This window comes from Arachis ipaensis, chromosome B01 (genome assembly GCF_000816755.2).
Source record: "Arachis ipaensis cultivar K30076 chromosome B01, Araip1.1, whole genome shotgun sequence".
In the NCBI taxonomy this organism is placed as follows: Eukaryota; Viridiplantae; Streptophyta; class Magnoliopsida; order Fabales; family Fabaceae; genus Arachis; species Arachis ipaensis.
In genome coordinates, this window is record NC_029785.2 from 118237867 (window position 1) to 118257752 (window position 19886).

The 19886-nt window shown below is 41.7% G+C and overlaps 1 protein-coding gene across 1 annotated transcript; it reads right to left on the minus strand.

Moving 5' to 3' along the window:
* Positions 4881–5516, minus strand: LOC110272159 (the record flags this gene model as incomplete). The annotated part of the gene is made up of 2 exons (XM_021124047.1): positions 4881–5186; positions 5382–5516. Coding segments are annotated over 2 exons (441 nt in total), but the record flags the coding sequence as incomplete, so codon positions are not given.

A 19886-nucleotide genomic window follows, 5' to 3' on the forward strand; every position in this document is an offset into this window, starting at 1 on the left:
ATAATAATCACCAAAAGAAATTGGAATCTCCATTGTCACAGATGAGGGATTCTTATTGAGGCAATAACACAAACACCTTACTAGAAAGAGAAAATGAAAAGAAATTAAATGACAAAAAAAAAAAGTGTCTAATCTAGGTAATCAACCAACCGGTAGTTTGTTAATCACAATTAATCCCTGGCAACGCCGCCATAAAACTTGATGACTGGAATTCACTCCCCATATAAAATGAATCCGTTCTTTGGCAAGCGCACCAAATATCGTCAAGTAATAACCCACTAGGAGTGGGATCGAATCCCACAGAGATTAACGAATTAAAGCAAACAATAGTTAATTGATTATCCTAGTTAGACTATTCAGATTGGAGTGATAAGCAAACAGAATTGTAAATTCATGAAAGTAAAGGAAAGCAATAAAGTGCAAGAAAGTAAATGGCAAGGAAAGTAAAGTACAAGAAAGTAAAGTGCTGGAAATGTAAAGTGCAGGAAATTTGAATGACCATAAAGTAAATAAAAGAAAGAAAGATAAAATAAGCATTGGGATCAAGAGATATTGCATTCTCCAGATTAATTGATTTCATCTCATCTTCAATCTGCAACTCATTGACCTCTTGGCAATCATGATTGATTGAGCCCCAATTCCTTGGTGACTCAATCTCTTAAATCTTGATCAATAGCCAATTTCTTGGTGTAATTGCTCATGAGAAGAGATGAAGAATGGTCCCTGATTATACCACACACTTTCCTAAATCCAAGTAGTGGGAAGATTAAATGTCATAATATCCAACCTAAAACCCAATCTATTCAAGTGTGAGAAAGAATTTCAAGCATGGTTTTTATGTTTTCTCTTCAAAGGTTTCCATAAAACCAAATTGCATTCAATCTCTTTTCCAAGATAATTGAATGCTAGAATGAAGAACGAAATTCTTTCTAGTAAATCAAAGAGAGATGAAGAGAAGAAGAAGAATAAAAATAATCAATCCATTGAAAAATAATAGAGCTCTCTTTCCCAATGAAAAGAGTTAGTGATTCATAACAAAAATATTTACAAGTAAGAAAATGGAAGAGGAGAGAAGTGTGGATGAGAAGAGGGATGATACACGGATAACTTGTCTCGCAATAAATTTCCTTCGGAAAGTGTACCGAATTTGTCGTCAAGTAAAAACTCACAATAGAGTGAGGTCGAATCCCACAGGGATTGATTGATCAAGCAACTTTAATTAGAGGAATGTTCTAGTTGAGTGAATCCATAATTTGAGTTGAGAATTGCAGAAAATTTAATGGCGAGAAAGTAAATAACAGAAAAGTAAATGCTAGAAATAAAAAGCTGAATGTAAATGACGGAAACTAAATTACAGAATCTTAAATGGGGATGGGGTAATTGCTCATAAAAGTAAATGACAGAAATTAAAGAGAATTGGTAAGATCAGAAATGGGGAGTTCATTGGGCTTAGGAGATGTTGCATTCTCAGGACGTTAGTGGTGTTAACGTTCAGTGAAAATATGGGTTCGAGAACATTAGTGACAATCACCTTTTTCACTAACGTTTCTCACCCAAGTAAGAGCCACGTTATCTTCAACGTTAGTGGCACAAACGTTGCCACTAACGTTGCGTCTTTGTCGTTCGCATACGTTATTGGGACTTGCCTTTCCCAATAACGTTGAGAAGTCTCCCCTTTCCCCACGTTAGAGTCCACGCGTTAGTGACAATGTTTGGTGTCACTAACGTTGTCGACCACTTTGTCTCCTCATGTTAGCTTCCACGTTAACTAGGTTAACGTGGAAGTAACGTGGCTTATTGTGACTTGGCCAACATTAGTGACAATGTTGAATGTCACTAACGTTGGCTTCCCCTTTACTTCTTAACATTAGAGGCCACGTTAACTAAGTTAACGTGGCAACTAACGTGGCCACTTATGAGCTTGGTCCAACGTTAGTGATAANTCCTCATGAAATCATGTAAAGTGCACAATGTATGCTTGAATCAAGATGTAAGTGAATATCTACCCAAAATTAGCTTATTTCCTAAGAAAATGCATGAAACTACCCTAAAAACAGTAAAGAAAAGGTCAGTGAAACTGGCCAAAATGCCTTGGCATCATAACACCAAACTTAAAGCTTGCTTGTCCCTAAGCAAGTATTGGAACAAGAGAATGATGAATGGAATGCCAAGAGAAATGAGTCATTCTTGTGGAAGTCATGTCCCTGGTTTTATGGTGGTTTCATGCATAGCAACTTAGGTTCATTCCTGGCTTTCAGACCTTTATCATGTCCTAGAATACTCACTGTGATTGCATCCCATGAGACTTTTATTCATTGTTCCTTTTGTTGTTATTTCAGGGCTTATTTTTGTTCTTAAGCTATGTGCTCTGTAAGGGGGCAACTCTTTAAAATAAGCTTTCAGCCAACACTCCCGAACCAGTTGGTTCAAGGTGCTAGGTGTTGAAGCACCCCTAAGGACTTACTTGCTCAAGCCTCTCCCCCATACATACACACCACAGGCACATGGTTTGTTTGTTTTCTTTCTTGAGACCTTGGTGTCCAGCACCTCTTTGGGTTACTAAATGCTCTGTAGTGAAGGTTACTCTTGATAGTGGACTTTCAGCTGATAATCCCGAGTTAGTTAACCCAAGTTACCAAGTGATAAGGCACCCCTAAGAGCTTATTCATCCAAGTAGATCCCTCACACAGAAGCACCACAGACACATGCCTCAAGATTAAAAACTATTGGTGCCTAGCCTTATTGCTTATTCTTTTTCTTTTATTCCTCAACTTTGATTGTTCTTTCCCTTTTTCTTATTAGGATCTTCTTATTTAGCTAGTCTCATGGGGTGTGTCTCAAGCATAGTATTCATGACAGATAGTTGTCCTCCCACCTTGTGGTTGAACCAACTTAGCTAACTTATGACTATACCATAAACTCATGAACTTATTCCATAGTATGAACTCCTCTTTGGTCTTTAAAAACACTCATTCTCTTTTCATTTGATTTAAAGGGACAAACATACAAGTAAGCAAAGTAAGGGTGCAGTGACATAAAGACCAGCAAGCATAGACCTCTTCAACACAAAACTCAAGAGACAGAGTTGAAAAAGGTTCCAACTACGAGTAACTATTAATCAAAAGTGCATTCGGACTTCCAATTTTCAACAATTCCGAGTATAATGGAATTAAGTAACAATGCAACCTTCGGGTGATGATTTCTAGTTGCCCTCTTTCTTTGTCATCATCCTAGTCCTTGCTACTTCACTTCCTTGGGTGAAGATGCACCATTTCCTCATAAGATTCCTGCAAAGTTATTGGAAGTTGCTTGTTCCCAAAGCACTTGAGACATAGTTAGCTTGCATGTATGCTTGTGGCTTTTGAATTTAATTTAGTGTGTGAACACCAAACTTAGTTCCTTGCCCAGTACAAAACATTGCATATATGCAGAGAACCTCATATCTTGTTGTTAACAAAACAATTATTACTTAAGTCTAACTACATCTAAGTGGTTTCCCTTGATTGGTTGGAGCTAGAAATGTGTTTTGGGAATGGGGTGTAATTCTAACTAATGTCTTTGGTGGAACACCAAACTTAGAATCACACTTTCACTCTTGAATTATTTTGGTGTGGAACACCAAACTTAGCTCCTCGCAATACAGGGGAAACAACTTGCGATCCTTATTGAAATAAAGATGAAAAGGAAACTACCTGAGGTTGGGTTGCCTCCCAACAGAGCGCTTTTTTATCGTCGCTAGCTCGACGGTTCCTCCTTTACTTGAGATGGTAATTTACTCTGGGGTTTTCCCCCATGTTTCCCAGATAATGATTGAGTCTTTGTCCGTTCACTGTAAAAGTCCTCTCTGAACCTTCATCCATGATTTCGATGTGTCCATATGGCGAAACTTTTGTAACAAGAAAAGGTCCGGACCACCTTGATTTGAGTTTTTCTGGGAATAGTCTCAATTTGGAATTGTAAAGGAGTACTCGCTGCCCCTTTTCGAAACTCCTGGGTGCAAGATGCATGTCATGTCTTCTCTTTGATTTCTCTTTATACATCTTGGTATTTTCATAGGCTTGTGACCTGAATTCCTCCATCTCTTGCAGCTGCAAGATCCTCTTTGCACCAGCAGCAATGCTGTCAAAATTTAGTATCTTGATAGCCCAGAGAGCTTTGTGTTCTAGCTCCAGTGGTAAATGACAAGCTTTCCCATACACTAGTTGATATGGGGACATTCCAAGTGGTGTTTTGAATGCTGTTCTGTATGCCCAAAGAGCATCATCTAGCTTTTTCGACCAATCCTTTCTTGATGCACCCACAGTCTTTTCCAGAATCCTCTTTAGCTCTCTGTTGGATATCTCAGTTTTTCCACTTGTTTGGGGATGGTAAGGTGTGGCTACCTTGTGTTTTATCCCATATCGTAGGAGAAGAGCTTCTAGTGGTCTGTTACAAAAATGGCTCCCTCCATCACTGATGAGTGCTCGTGGGACTCCAAACCGGCTAAAGATATTCTTCCTGAGGAAGTTCATGACTACCCTGTTATCATTCGTTGGGGTTGCAATAGCCTCTACCCACTTGGAAACATAATCCACTACTACCAAGATGTACTTGTTTGCATATGAGGTTGGGAATGGTCCCATGAAATCGATTCCCCACACATCAAACAATTCCAGTTCCAAGATGAAATTTTGTGGCATCTCATCTCTTTTGGGCAAGTTTCCAGATCTTTGGCATTCATTGCAGCTCTTTACTAGTTCTTTGGCATCCTTGAAAAGGGTGGGCCAAAAGAATCCGCTTTGTAACACCTTAGCTGCAGTTCTATCCCCTCCAAAATGGCCTCCATAGCATGAGCCGTGGTAATTCCATAGGACCTCTCGTCCTTCTTCTTCCGAAACACATCTTCTAAGGATTCCATCTGAACACTTCTTGAATAGATATGGCTCATCCCAGACAAAGTACTTTGCATCATTCATGAGCTTTCTTTTTTGATGTTTATTGATCTCTGGAGGTAATGCCCCAGTTGCCTTGAAGTTGGCAATGTCTGCGAACCATGGTGCTTTATGAACTATCATCAACTGCTCATCAGGGAAGAACTCGTTCACACTTGTATCATGTGTTCCACCTTTATCATGAGGAATCCTGGATAGGTGATCTGCTACCTTGTTCTCCACTCCTTTCTTGTCTCTGATTTCAATATTGAATTCCTGCAGCAATAAGATCCATCTTATTAGTCTTGGTTTTAATTCTTGCTTGGCAAACAAATATTTAAGTGCTGTGTGATCTGTAAAAACAATCACTTTAGCACCAATGAGGTATGATCTAAACTTGTCAAATGTAAAAACTATTGCTAGTAACTCCTTTTCAGTAGTGGTATAATTTCTTTGAGTATCATTAAGGACTTTGCTAGCATAGTATATCACATGGACTAAGTTGTCTTTCCTCTGTCCTAACACTGCCCCAACTGCAAAATCAGATGCATCACACATTAATTCAAACGGTAAATTCCAATCAGGTAGGGAAATGATAGGAGCAGAGGACAACCTCATTTTCAAATTTTCAAAGGCTAACATGCATGTTTCATCAAAGATAAATGGTGTATCAGATACAAGGAGATTGCTTAAGGGCTTGGCTATCTTTGAAAAATATTTAATAAGCCTTCTGTAAAAACCAGCATGCCCCAAAAAGCTCCTAATTGCCCTGACATCACTGGGTGGAGGCAGTTTTTCAATAAGTTCTACTTTAGCTCTGTCAACCTCAATGCCTTGGTTAGAAACTTTGTGACCAAGGACTATTCCTCCTGTCACCATAAAGTGACATTTTTCCCAGTTCAAGACCAAATTGGTCTCTTGGCATCTTTTCAATACCAAGGCGAGGTGATGTAGGCAACTAGGGAAGGAATCTCCGAATACCGAGAAATCATCCATAAAAACTTCAATGAATTTTTCTATCATATCTGAAAAGATAGAAAGCATGCAGCGTTGGAAAGTCGTAGGTGCATTACATAGCCCAAATGGCATGCGCTTGTAGGCAAATACTCCATATGGGCAAGTGAATGAGGTTTTCTCTTGATCTCTGGGATCAACCACTATTTGGTTATATCCTGAATAACCGTCGAGAAAACAATAATATGCGTGCCCTTCAAGTCTTTCCAACATCTGATCCATGAATGGGAGGGGAAAATGATCTTTTCGTGTAGCCTCGTTGAGCTTCCTGTAGTCTATGCACATCCGCCATCCTGTGACTGTCCTTGTAGGAATTAGTTCGTTCTTCTCATTGGGAACCACGGTAATTCCTCTCTTTTTTGGGACGACATGCACGGGGCTAACCCAGGGGCTGTCTGAGATTGGGTAAATTACCCCCCCTTGCCATAACTTCATAACTTCCTTCTGTACCACTTCCTTCATGATTGGGTTCAACCTCCTTTGGGATTGAATGGATGGTTTGGCATCATCTTCCAGCAGTATCTTGTGCATGCATATGGCCGAACTTATCCCCTTCAGGTCAGCAAGTGTCCAACCAATGGCATCCTTGTGCTGTCGCAGTACTTTGATCAGTTCATCCTCTTGATCTTTGCTGAGGCATGAGCTTATGATCACTGGGTAATTTTCATTTTCTCCTAAGTATGCATATTTGAGAGTGGGTGGAAGTGCTTTGAGTTCAAGTTTAGGTGCCTCTGACTTTTCATTCTCTTCCTTTGGTGCACCTGGTATGCCAATTTCTGTTGTTGCAACCTCTTCACTTGATGTACACTCTTCTTCTATTATTATTTCGGGTTCTTCAGACTCTTCTTCTTCAAGACTCTCCTGTACCTCCTCTTCAAGTGAGTCCAACCTCATACATTCTCCATGTTGTTCTTGTGGGTAACTCATGGCCTTCAACACATTGATTGTCATCTTTTCCTTGTGTAATCTCAGGGTGAGATCACCTTTTTGGACATCAATGACAGCTCCAGCAGTGGCCAAGAACGGCCTTCCTAAGATAATAGAGGTCTTGGCTTCCTCTTGCATGTCCAGCACTACGAAGTCTGCCGGGAATATGAAGTCTCCCACTTTCACCAGCAAATCCTCTACTACGCCATGAGGGAACTTGAACGATCTGTCTGCCAACTGTAAGGCCATTTTTATTGGTTTAGCTTCCTCTATCTTCATCTTCCTCATCATAGCTACTGACATCAAGTTGATGCTGGCTCCTAAGTCACAAAGAGCTTTCTCCACTATGATTTCCCCTATAATGCAAGGGATCTGAAAACTCCCAGGATCCTTCAATTTCTGGGGCAGTTTGTACTGAATGATAGCACTACATTCTTCAGTTAGTATCACAGTCTCGTTATTCTTCCAGCTTCTCTTCTTAGTCATAAGCTCCTTCAAGAACTTGGCGTAGAGTGGCATTTGTTCTATTGCTTCAGCAAAGGGTATGTTGATTTGCAGTTTCTTGAAGATTTTCAAAAATCTCGAAAACTGATTGTCATCTCCCTTCTTCTTTAATTGCTGAGGGTATGGGACTCTTGGGACGTCTGGCTTCAGCACTCCTTCCCCTTTTTGTGAACTCAAAGTCGGAACTCGAGCTTCGTCCTGCTCTTCTTCCTCTTTATTTGAGTCCTCTTCTTGTGGTTTCTGGGGGGTTTCCTTCAGTTCCTTCCCACTCCTAAGGGTGATAGCCTGACACTCCTCCCTTTTGGTTGAGTTAGTATTACTGTGAAGGTTGTGGCTGGAAATTTGCTTGAATAAGTAGCCAATTTGTGTCTCAAGTTTCTTGATGGCAGCATCCTGATTCTGCATATTGGACATCACTTCTTCTCGGAACGCTTTACTGTCTTGAATCTCTTTGCCTATGCCTTCAAGTAGATTCTCAATCCTTGAGAGTCTGTCATCAAATAATTGTAGATCGGGATTAGATGTGGAAGGATGAGGTAAGTTATTTTGGTTTTGATATGGATGTGGAGATGTGTTGTTATGGGGGTGTTGATATGGTCTAGATGTGAAATGTTGGTGGGCTGCATTGTTGGGATTTGGGCGTCTTTGATCAAGGCTTTGGTCTTGTTGATTTTCCCACCCAAAGTTTGGGTGATTCCTCCATCCGGGGTTGTAGGTCTTGGAGTATGGATCATGGTTTTGCTTAGGTGAATTCCCAATGTAGTTGGCTTGCTCCTGACTACCCTCTGCTTCTTCATTCACTCCTTCTTGGGTTGTTGATGAAGTGGTGATTGCTGCTACTTGGTTCCTCTCTATCTTCTTGGTGAGGTCAGCCAGCTGCTGGGTAATGAGCTTGTTTTGGGCCAGCAGAGCATCTACATTGTTTAACTCCATTACTCCTCTTGAAGTAGTTATTCTCTGCTACAGTTTCAATGACATCTATGGCCTCCTCTATGGTCTTCTTCTTGTTCAAAGATCCTCCGGATGAATGGTCTACGGCCTTCTTTGACTCATAAGAGAGCCCTTCATAGAAAATGTGCAGCTGCACCCATTCATTGAATATATCTGGTGGGTACCTCCTTGTTAGGTCTTTAAACCTCTCCCATGCTTCATACAGAGTCTCACCATCTTGTTGCCTGAAAGTTTGGACCTCAGCTCTTAGCCTATTGATTTGTTGAGGGGGGTAAAATCTTGCTAAGAATTTGTTTCTTCTTCTCCCTGTCATACAACCATCAAGTACAAGCAAAGAGAATAGGTGCAGAAAGTATATCTGTCAGAATTACTGTTAGTGTGAGTGATGCAATATATCAAACACTTAGTGGGTTAGTGAAATAAATGGTAAATAACAAAGAAAAAATAGGGGGAAGGGAAGAAATTAACTATAACAGAATGTAAATGACTCAAACAGAAAATTAAATCAAACAAAAATAAAATGCTCAATCTAGTTATCCTCCAATTTAATCATTGTTGATGCACAATCAATCCCCGACAATGGTGCCATAAACCTGATACACGGATAACTTGTCTCGCAACAAATTTCCTTCGGTAAGTGTACCAAGAAGAGATCCAAGTATGAATAGCTTCTTTTCCAAGATAACTATCCAATTGGATGAAGATCGAAAGTTTTCAAGTAAAATCAAGAAAACAGATAGAAGAAGAATAATGAAAACTAGTATTGATCCATCAAATTACAACAGAGCTCCCTAACCCAATGAAAGGGGTTTAGTTGTTCATAGCTCTAAAAAATGAAAACAAAGATGGAGAATACATGATGAAACTAGAAGTGTAGAGAAAGTAAATACAGAGAGTAATTCTATGCCCAGAGTCTCCCTATAATTTCCAACTCCCAATTTAATTCAAAGCTACTCCTATATATACTACTCTTCTGTTCTTCTAGTTGGCTCTTCAAGTCTTGGGTATGGGCCTCTAGATCTTGAGTTTGAAGCAGTTCTCTTCTTTATTGGGCTTGGCTTTACTTGCAGAGAGAAAGTGTGAAGTGGGCAGAGACTTTAGCTCAGGACGTTAGTGGTGTTAACGTTCAGTGAAAATATGGGTTCGAGAACGTTAGTGACAATCACCTTTTTCACTAACGTTCCTCACCCAAGTAAGAGCCATGTTATCTTCAACGTTAGTGGCACAAACGTTGCCACTAACATTGCCTCTTTGTCCTTCGCACACGTTATTGGGACTTGCCTTTCCCAATAACATTGAGAAGTCTCCCCTTTCCCCACGTTAGAGTCCACGTTAACTTAGTTAACGTGGCTCTTTTAACGTAGGCTTGCCAACCTTCGAGAACGTTAGTGACACTTACCATTGTCACTAACGTTCCAATGTGCCCCTATTTCTCACGTTAGAGTCCACGTTAACTAGGTTAACGTGGCTTCTAACGTGGCCATGCTAGCCATCTCCAACGTTAGTGACAAAAAGTTGAGTGTCACTAACGTTGGCTCATCATTCCCTTATCCACGTTAGCTTCCACGTTAACTAAGTTAATGTGGGAGTTAACGTGGCTCATAGTGGCTTATGTGGGCTAATTCCAACGTTATGACAATGTTGGGTGTCACTAACGTTGGCGATCACCTCCCTTCTTCACGTTAACCTCCACGTTAACTAAGTTAACGTGGCAACTAACGTGGGCACTTATGAGCTTGGTCCAACGTTAGTGATAATGTTAAGTGTCACTAACGTTGGCTCCATTTCCTTTCTTCCACGTTAGAGTTCACGTTAACTTAGTTAACGTGACTCTTAACGTGGGCAATGATGGCTTCGAGAGCGTTATTGGCAATTACTTTTCTCATTAACTTTGCAAGTTACTCCCATTCCACGTTAGTGTTAACGTTAGTGTAACTAACGTAGCCACTAATGTGGTTCTTCTTTGCTTCGTTTGTCCTGAAATCAAGCAATAAAGTGCATCAAAGTTCTAGTCTAAGTCATGGGAAATGCAACATCCAATTTGTCCTTAAATTCATGCAAAATCCTCATGAAATCATGTAAAGTGCACAATGTATGCTTGAATCAAGATGTAAGTGAATATCTACCCAAAACTAGCTTATTTCCTAAGGAAATGCATGAAACTTCCCTAAAAACAGTAAAGAAAAGGTCAGTGAAACTGGCCAAAATGCCCTGGCATCAAGGGAGTCCGAAGACCCCTCCCAATGATTGATGATGATTCCCCCAGCATAGCATCTCTAATTCTATGAAACTAAGGCCTCTATATAAGCTCTCCTAAATTACAAACTTAAATGAAATTAAAAGCAAATTACAATTAAATAAAAATAAACTATTCTAGATGCTTCTTGTGGCCTTGATTGGTTGACAATTATGGCTTGACTTGGGCTTGGTTAAAGGTTGGGGCTGCAGGGAGAGTTGGCGTGTGGTTTCAAGTGCCACGCCCAATAGATGGAGTATGACCCACTTTGCACGCTGAATAGATGGAGTAGTTTAGGCCTCAAATTGAATGTCCACTATGAAATATTATATATTGTTGGAAAGCCCTTGATGTTAGCTTTCTAATGCCTCTAGAATCAACACATTTGGATCTCTGTAGCTCAAGTTATGCCCATTTAAAGGTGAAGAGGTCAGTCTGTCAAGTATCTCGGCGTGCCACGCCCACTTCTGAAGTGCCACGCCCCTTGTGTTGTAAAACTGGCGTGCCACGCCCACCCTTTGGTGTGCAACACCTTCAACGATGCACAAAATCTTCCTCTTTGGCCATTAGAACTGGCGTGCCACGCCCAGAACCTAGCGTGCCATGCCCATCTTAGGAAAGGGATTGGCATGCCACGCCCTCGAGCTGGCGTGCCACGCCCAGGTTTTACAATGCTGAAATAATGGCCTCTTGTAGCTTCATATTTAACGTTCACTATAACCTGTTATATATTTTTGGAAAGCTCTTGATGTCAGCTTTCTAATGCTACCAAAATCATGTCATTTGGATCTCTACAACTCAAGTTATGTTCCTTTGAAGATGAAGAGGTCAGGCTGGTAACTCTGTAGGGACATGTTTTGCTCCTTGTATTTTCGGGGTCAATATCTTCTTCAATTCCAGTGTTCATTATAAAGTGTTATATATAGTTGGAAAGCTCTAGATGTCTACTTTTTAATGGAACTGAAAGGACCTCATTTGAAATCGTGTAGCTCAAGATATCTTCATTTGAATGAAAGGGAGTCAGGCTGGCATATGCCCTGGCGTGCCACGCTCATAGTGGGGATCAAAATCACTCCTCTGGAACATAAGCCTGGTGTGCCACGCCCAAAACACCAAGTGGCACGCCTTCTTTGAGATCTTGGCTTCACAAACTTGGCGTGCCATGCCCATAGCACCAAGTGGCACGCCCAAGTCAAAATTAAGGTTGGCGTGACACACCTTCGATATCAAATGGCACGCCCATGGTGAACTCTTCAATCTCCCTTGCTGGAATGTTGGCCTGGTGTTCCGATGGTTACCTGAAAATGTAGGTCGATCTCGGACGAGATCTTCTGTACTGGTCGGAGCTGACGTGTCCGGCTGGTGGGTGGCGGTCAGAGCTGTCGTGTCCGACTTGTTTGACTAGCTATGCTGCTGATCCTTTGTCACCGGGGGGTGGTGGTACCTGCAAGGGACTCTGATGCTTAAGTTAGCAAGGGTATTAAGCAGGTTTTTAGTAGAATCAGAGTATGAGTTATACCTGGGTGCTCCAGTGTATTTATAATGGTGAGGAGTGACTTCCCTAGAGATAAGATAGTTATCTTATCTTATCTTATCTTTGAGTGAAGTCATCTTATCTTTAAGGGAACCGCCTTATCTCTATAGGCTTGGGCTGCCTTTGGATTTGGGTCGTGTTCCTCTGTTTGGGCCCTTTTTGGGCTTTCCTGGTGATTTGGCCGAGTTCTTTGAGAAGAGGTCGGATAGTCCTGACCTGAAGAGGTCAGTCGACTTGCCGTCAATCAACCCGGGTCGGACAGCTCGACCCAAGGTATGAACAGTGCCCCTGCTTGAGCTCGGTCTTTTTTAAGGTCGAGTCCTTTATACTTCGATCCTTTCCGGGGGAAGCCGAGCTCGAGCATTTTGTTGATCTCTTTTTTTGTATAGCTTCCTTTTGAATGCTGAACATTTTTAATTTTGAAAACATGTGTTCCTTCCCTTGGAAATGTGCGAGGGTTTTTTAATGCCCCATTAACTCTTTTTCGTTTTCCTTCTTTCATTTTGAATTGCCAAAAGAGACTTTTGCTTTCGTTTCTTCTCTTCGCTTACTGTAACTCCATCCTTTCCTTCCATTTTTCTGGCTTGCCTGTGACTTTTGTTTTCACGCTTCTCTCTGCGGTGTCATTGGTGGTTTACTGGAGCTTCACTTTATTTGAAAGGTGATTCTTGGTCTCGTTCCCTGCTTTCAACCTATTCATCGCCTTCCTCCTTTTGCAGGTTGGTTCTTCTTTCTGTTTCTTTCTTTTACTTCTTTTGTCGTTCTTTCCTTGCACTTGCATTGTTCTATTTTTGGTAAAGTTTTGGCTTTGCTTGAGTTTACGTTTGGAAAGCTTGAAGCTTTTCGTATTACCGTGCTTGGTTGTCACTGTGCATGTTTTCAAGTATTTCTTTTGATTTTATGTATGCTCCTAGGTGGATTCCCTGGTAGTTTGACGCTTTTAGGGTTTCGCCTGCTGTTGCTGCTTCTGATCGTACTTTGATTTTTGAGGTTTATAAACTGCTGTTTGTTTCTAAAAAAAGATTGCTCCTTTGATGACTTTCGCCCTGTTGATAGTTTTCTTTGCTGATAGATTTGTAAAAGATAACGATTTTCTGATGACTTTTTGATTTGCGATTTTCTTCTCGAAGTGTTGCTTGTCGGAAGAGGGTTATTTTCTTTGTTTGAGAGATTTGTTGGGATGTAGCCTTGTAGACTTTTCTGAGAGATTGCTCTGTTACTGCCTCCAAAGGATGCCCCTAGACCTTGGTGTGCGTCTTGGGGTTTTTCTTTTACTGCTTGAGTCATGTGTGCCTTAGGTCGAGTTATATCTATTTTTGTCTGAGCTGCTTTTTGTTATGCCCGAGTTGTTTTATTTAGTAATCTCTTTCTCTGTTTTTTTGCTGTAGGACTAGTTGACCATGTCTTCTCGCAAAAATATTGTCGAGACCTCCTCCAAAGTCCTCGTGGATATGTCTGATTGGCTGGACTCCCTCGTTCTGATGTGTGTTTCAGTAGTTAATTCCGAGTACCTTGTGGAACTTAGAAAACATCACCGTATATGTAGTCGTAGAGATCAGGTGAAAAACTATGAATTGGTAGCACCTGACTCCGATGAAAGAGTTTTCTTTCCTTCTTTGACCCATGGAGAACGTCCCTTCTTCTATGCCTACGACTATTTTTTCAGCCAGCTGATCATTAATTTTCCTTTTACCTCTTTTGAGACCGACTTGTTGTGGTCGTGTAATGTGGCTCCATCCTAGCTCCTGGGGCTTTATCAAGATCTTTCAGTTGCTTTGCCAAGAGTTGGATGTCACACCTTCTCAAACTCTCTTTCTATATCTTTTTGTTTTGACCAAGCCTGGGACTACCAAAAAGAAAGCTTCTTGGGTTTCTTTCAGGTCTGCCCAAGGGCACAAAGTGTTTTCTATGTACGATGAGTCTTTTAGGGATTTTAAGAACTACTTTTTAAAGGTCCGAGCTGTTGAGGGAGCTCGACCATTTTTCTTAGAGTCGAACGGTGAACCTGCCTTCCCCTTATGTTGGCAAAAGAAAGTTATAGTATCTAGATATACGTGGAAGATGCTTGATGAGGTTGAGCAAGCTTTTGTGACTTTGTTGGAGGGGATTTGGGGACAACCTCCTCATCTTGACACAAAGAGATTTTTAGGAGACCCTTCCCTTGTCCGAGCCGAGCTGGGTAGTGGTCGACTTCTTTTTACTTTGGCTTACTTATTTCTTATTTTCAATTTCTTCCAGCTTTGTAACTTATTTTGTTTGTATTTTTCAGAAATGGTTAAAAATAATGACTCCATGAGGGACTTTAAGAAGGCGGAAAAGGCCACCGCCGCGCAGAACATCTCGGCAAAAGCTGCAGGGGAGGGATCTTATCAAGTTCCTCCTAAGAAGCCGATCTTGAGCTCTACTGGGCCAAGGAAGATGATTCCAACTCCTCAGGTTCATTTAGTTGATCCTCCCCCGACTTCTGCTGCTACTTCTTCTACTATTGGTCCTTCTCCAAAAAGACAGAGGACTGTCGAGCCATTCAATTTGGATGCCCCCGACTTTGATGCCGTTGGGTTTGTCGATCAACAAATTGCTCCTTATGGTGGGGTTCCAACTGACGATGTATCCATTCTTCGTCATTTGGACTTCATCACTCGGAGTAGTATAAAGATGGCTCATATGGGAGCGGCTTTATACCGAACTGCCCAGGATCTTTCTGTTCATGCAACAAAGGCTTTCATGGAGGAAGCCAAGTCGTAGTTCGACCAGATCAAGGGTTTGAAGGAGGAGCTTGAGGTGAAGCTGGCGAGGCTAGAAAAAGAGTTGGAGGGTGAGAAGACTCAGGCTACTGCTGCTGTGGCTTCTGCAAAGTTGGCTGAGGATATGGTGCTGAAGCATAAGGAGAGCTATGTCACAACTTATGGGGAGATGATGGATCTTAGGAAGAGTTTGGAATCTGTTCGAGCTGACTATGCCGAGCTCCAGGGTCATCTTGTAGGCAGTGTGAATGCTGCTTATGAGAATTTGAAGGATCAGGTTTGAGTTCTCGCACTTGAGCTCGACCTCACCCTTTTTAGCTTGGACAACATTGTAAAAGATGGTAAGATTGTTCCTGACGATCCTGATGATGATTATGTAGATGTGGATCCCCCTCCTGTGTCATCTGCCAAAGCCTCTGTTGCCCTGCTTTCCTCAACTCCGGCAGTAGAGGTCGGTCAGCCCAAGTTCGATCCTGACGTCCAGATCCTGAACCGGGATGATGGGACGGTAGATGCGGTACCCCTTCAGACTCGTCCTCTTTCATCCTGAGATGATGCTACTGGAAGTCTTTGGATCCTTTATAATTTTCCTTTGATGTATCTGTGTATAGCTCGGTCTTGTGGGTTTTTGAACTCTTTATTTCTGTAATTGGTGGTTTGTTTTGACTTTGGATATTTTAGTTGCTTTTCTGTTAGCAACTTTATTTTTAGAAAAACAAAGTAGTTTCTCAGGCTCTTGGGGTCGACTTCAAGTGACTTCTTGAGTCCGTTATTACAATAGCCTTGTCTCTTTGTGATATGTTTGTCTGCATCTTTTTCTTGACACTTTTTGGCATCTTGAGAGTGCTGGAATCTTACTGTCTGACCTCTTTTGATTGCCTTTGTGCTTTATTTCCTGCTTTAGTTGAAGCTAGCTTTGTTCAGCTAGTCTTTTTTGCATTCTTTGATATAATACTTGTAGATTACTTTTATTGAGGTCATGGCTTTCGGGGTCCAACTTGGGTCCCTTGTAGCGCGTGCCTTCTGTTGGCCGACTTTTTCATCTTGGTCTTTTCGAAGTTATTTCTTAATAATCCATTTTTTGCTCGGACTTTGTCATGTCTCTTTTTATGGATTACTGATTTATAACTTTTTGTAGCTTTGTCGGGCCGACTTCGTCATGTTGGTTCCTTCTAAGTTATTTATAGTAATCCATATTATTTGGACATTGGTCAGGTCTCTTTTATGGATAACTTTTATAACTTTGTGATTTTGTTGGGCCGACTTCATCATGTCGGTCCCTTCTAATTTATTTCTAGTAATCCATTTTATTTGGACCTTTGTCTGGTCTCTTTTATGGATTACTTTTATAACTTTGTGATTTTGTTGGGCTTACTTCATCATGTCGGTCCCTTCTAAGTTATTTCTGGTAATCCTCTTTTTAGGGCTGGCCAGGCCTCTTTCTAGGGATTTACTTTTTATAACTTTTGTTTGTTGTGATTGATTGGTCCGACTTCTTTACGTAGGTCTGTCTTTAAGTTATTTTTAGCAACCCATTTTTATTAAGACTTCGTCAGGTCCTTTCATATGGATTACTTTCGATAACTTCTTGCATTATTCTATTTTTGTCGCTTTTCATCTTTGCCGATTTTGTAGAAATTGAGTTTGATCCTCGTTTGGTTGACCTTTGATGAATTTGGTTTTCATCTTCATTAGTCTTTATCGTGATCGAGCAGTGAATTTGATTTTCACTTTTTGCCGATCTGTAGCTTTATAATCGGGCGATGAATTTTTTTGCGTTTCAGATTAATGCGTCTTGATAAAAGGATTTGTGAAAAATCTGAAAAACTTTATTCAAAAATAGAAAATATGCAAATATATACATGTGGGAGTTTTACCCCTATAAGTCAGGTATTTCATGGATCTTGGCTTGGTGCCTCGTTGAAAAACCTTTTTCAGGAAAAAGAGTGCACCTCATCCTAATATCTTTATTACCTCCTAACTGTAATACCTTCTTAAGTTGCAGGCGTACCATGATATTGGAAGCTCTCACCCTTCGAGTTTGGACAACCTGTAGTAGCCCTTTCCGAGTACTTCTATAACTCGGTAGGGTCCTTTCCAGTTTGCTGCCAGCTTTTCTTCTCCAGGTTGACTTGTTCCGATATCATTTCGGATTAGGACAAGGTCGTTCTCGGCAAAACCTCATTGTACTACCTTTCGGTTGTATCTTGAGGCCATTCGACATTTTAATGCCTCTTTCTTGATCCGAGCTCTTTCTCGGATCTCTGAAAGTAAGTCGAGTTCTTTCCTTTGAAGTTAGGAGTTGGCTAGTTTGCTATAGTGGATCACCCTGGGCGATCCTTCTTCGACCTCCATTGGGATCATTGCCTCCATTCCGTAAGCTAATCGAAAAGGTGATTCCTTTGTGGTGGAGTGTGGAGTTGTCCGATATGCCCATAGGACTTGTGGGAGCTCTTCAGCCCAGGCTCCTTTTGCGTCCTGTAATCTCCATTTTAACCTAGCCAGTATGACTTTGTTGGTGGCTTCTGCTTGTCCATTAGCCTGGGGGTGTTCTACGGATGTGAATTGGTGCTTTATTTTCAAGTCGGCCACCAATTTTCTGAAGCCTGTGTCTATAAATTGAGTGCCATTGTCTGTGGTGATGGAGTATGGAACCCCAAACCTTGTGACAATGTTTCTATATAGGAATTTTCGACTTCTTTGAGCAGTGGCGTTAGCTAAAGGTTCTGCCTCAATCTACTTTGTGAAATAATCTACTCCAACGATGAGGAACATGACCTGTCCTGATCCTTGGGGGAAGGGCCTAAGGAGGTCGAGTCCCCATTTTGCAAATGGCCAAGGTGAGGTTACGCTGATGAGCTCCTCTGGTGGGGCGATGTGAAAATTGGCATCTTTCTGACATGGTGTACATGTCTTCACGAATTCTGTTGCTTCTTTTTGTAAAGTTGGCCAATAGAATCCGGCCCGGAGTACTTTTTTGGTGAGAGCTTGTGCTCCGAGATGGTTGCCACAGATGCCACTGTGTACTTCTTCTAAAACTTCCTTTGTGTTGGAAGTCGGCACACATTTTAATAGTAGTGTTGAAATTCCTCTCTTGTATAGAGTATTGTTTATGATGGTATAGTATTGTGCCTCCTGTTTTAACCTCTTTGCCTCCTTTTTATCTGTAGGGAGTGTTTCTGTTTTGAGGTAGTTAATTATGGGAGTCATCCATCCTTGATCCGGACCTGTTATGGCTAGCACTTTTTCTTCTTCCGAGATTGATGGGCTCTGCAGCATTTCCTGGATGAGGCTTCTGTTGTTGCCCCCTGGTTTGGTGCTGGCTAGTTTTGAGAGTGCATCAGCTAGAGCATTCTGTTCCCGAGGTATGTGGCGGACCTCGTATTCCCCGAGTTGTCCGAGCTGTTCCCTGGTTTTGTCCAAGTACTTTTTCATGGTGGGATCCTTAGCTTGGTAGCTTCCTGCTATTTGTGAGGTGACTACTTATGAGTCGCTAAAGATGATAAGTTTTTGAGCTCCGACCTCTTTAGCCAGCTTCAAACCAGCTAGTAATGCCTCATATTCGGCTTGGTTGTTCAAAGCAGGGAACCCGAATTTGAGGGAAAGTTCGATTTGGGTTCTCTGATCGCTTTCTATTATCACGCCTGCGCCACTTCAGGTTTTGTTTGAGGAACCGTCTACGTAGAGATTCCATTCTGTAGAATTTTTGGGGTGTCCGTAAACTCTGCAATGAAGTCGGCCAGATACTGTTATTTGATGGCTGTCCGAGCTTCATATTGAAGGTCGAATTCGGACAACTCGACTGCCCATTGTAAGATTCTTCCTGCCAAGTCTGTTTTCTGTAGAATGCCTTTTATGGGTTGGTTGGTCCGAACCTTGATGATGTGGGCTTGGAAATATGGGTGAAGTCGTCGAGATGTTAGTATGAGAGCATAGGCAAATTTTTCTATTTTTTGGTAGTTCAGTTCGGACCCTTGTAGTGCTTTCCTGATGAAGTATATAGGTTGTTGTCCACTGTCGCCCTCTCGGACTAGTGTTGAGGCTACTGCCCGATTGCCTACTGCGAGGTACAATACAAGTGGCTCTCCTTCCCATGGCCGAGTTAGAATAGGTGGTTATCCCAGGAACCTTTTGAAATCCTGGAAGGCCTGCCCGCACTCCGTTGTCTATTCAAACTTCTTTCCCTTCCTTAGAGTGGCGTAGAAGGGGAGAGATCTTATTGCCGATCTAGCTAGAAATCTGGATAAGGTTGCCAATCTTCCATTGAGTTGTTGTACCTCTTTGACACAGGTTGGACTCTTCATGTCGAGTATAGCCTGGCATTTATTTGAATTTGTCTCGATTCCTCTTTGTGTGAGCATAAAACCCAAGAATTTGCCAGCTTCTACTGCGAAGGTGCATTTTGCAGGGTTGAGTCACATGTCATGCCTTCTTATAGTGTCGAATACTTGGGTGAGGTCGGATAGTAACGACTCTTCACTTTGCGTCTTTATTAATATATCGTCCACGTAGACTTCCATGACTTTTTCGATGTGGTCTGAGAAGACCTTATTCATTAATCTTTGATAAGTGGCTCCCGCATTTTTGAGTCCGAATGGCATGACGATGTAGCAGTAGTTTGCCTTTGGGGTTAAGAATGAGGTTTTTTCTTGATCAGGTGGGTACATCAGGATTTGATTGTATCCTGAATAGGCGTCCATAAACGAGAGGTATTTGTATCCGGAGAAGGCGTCCACCAGAGCGTCGATACTTGAGAGTGGATAACGGTCTTTTGGGCAAGCTTTGTTGAGATCGGTGTAGTCAGTGCACATCCGACACTTCCCATTTGATCTTTCCACCAAGATGACGTTTGCTAGCCATAGTGGGTACTTGACTTCTCTTATGAATCCTGCCTCGAGTAGAGCTTGTATGGTCTTCCACAGCTTGGGATCGTTCTGGTCTGAGCTTTCTACGTCTTTGCTGTACTGGCAGAGATCCTGGGTAAACTGCCAACTTGTGGCACATTAACTTGGGGTCTATGGGCGGCATGTCTGTGGCCTTCCATGCAAAGAGATCGACATTGTCTC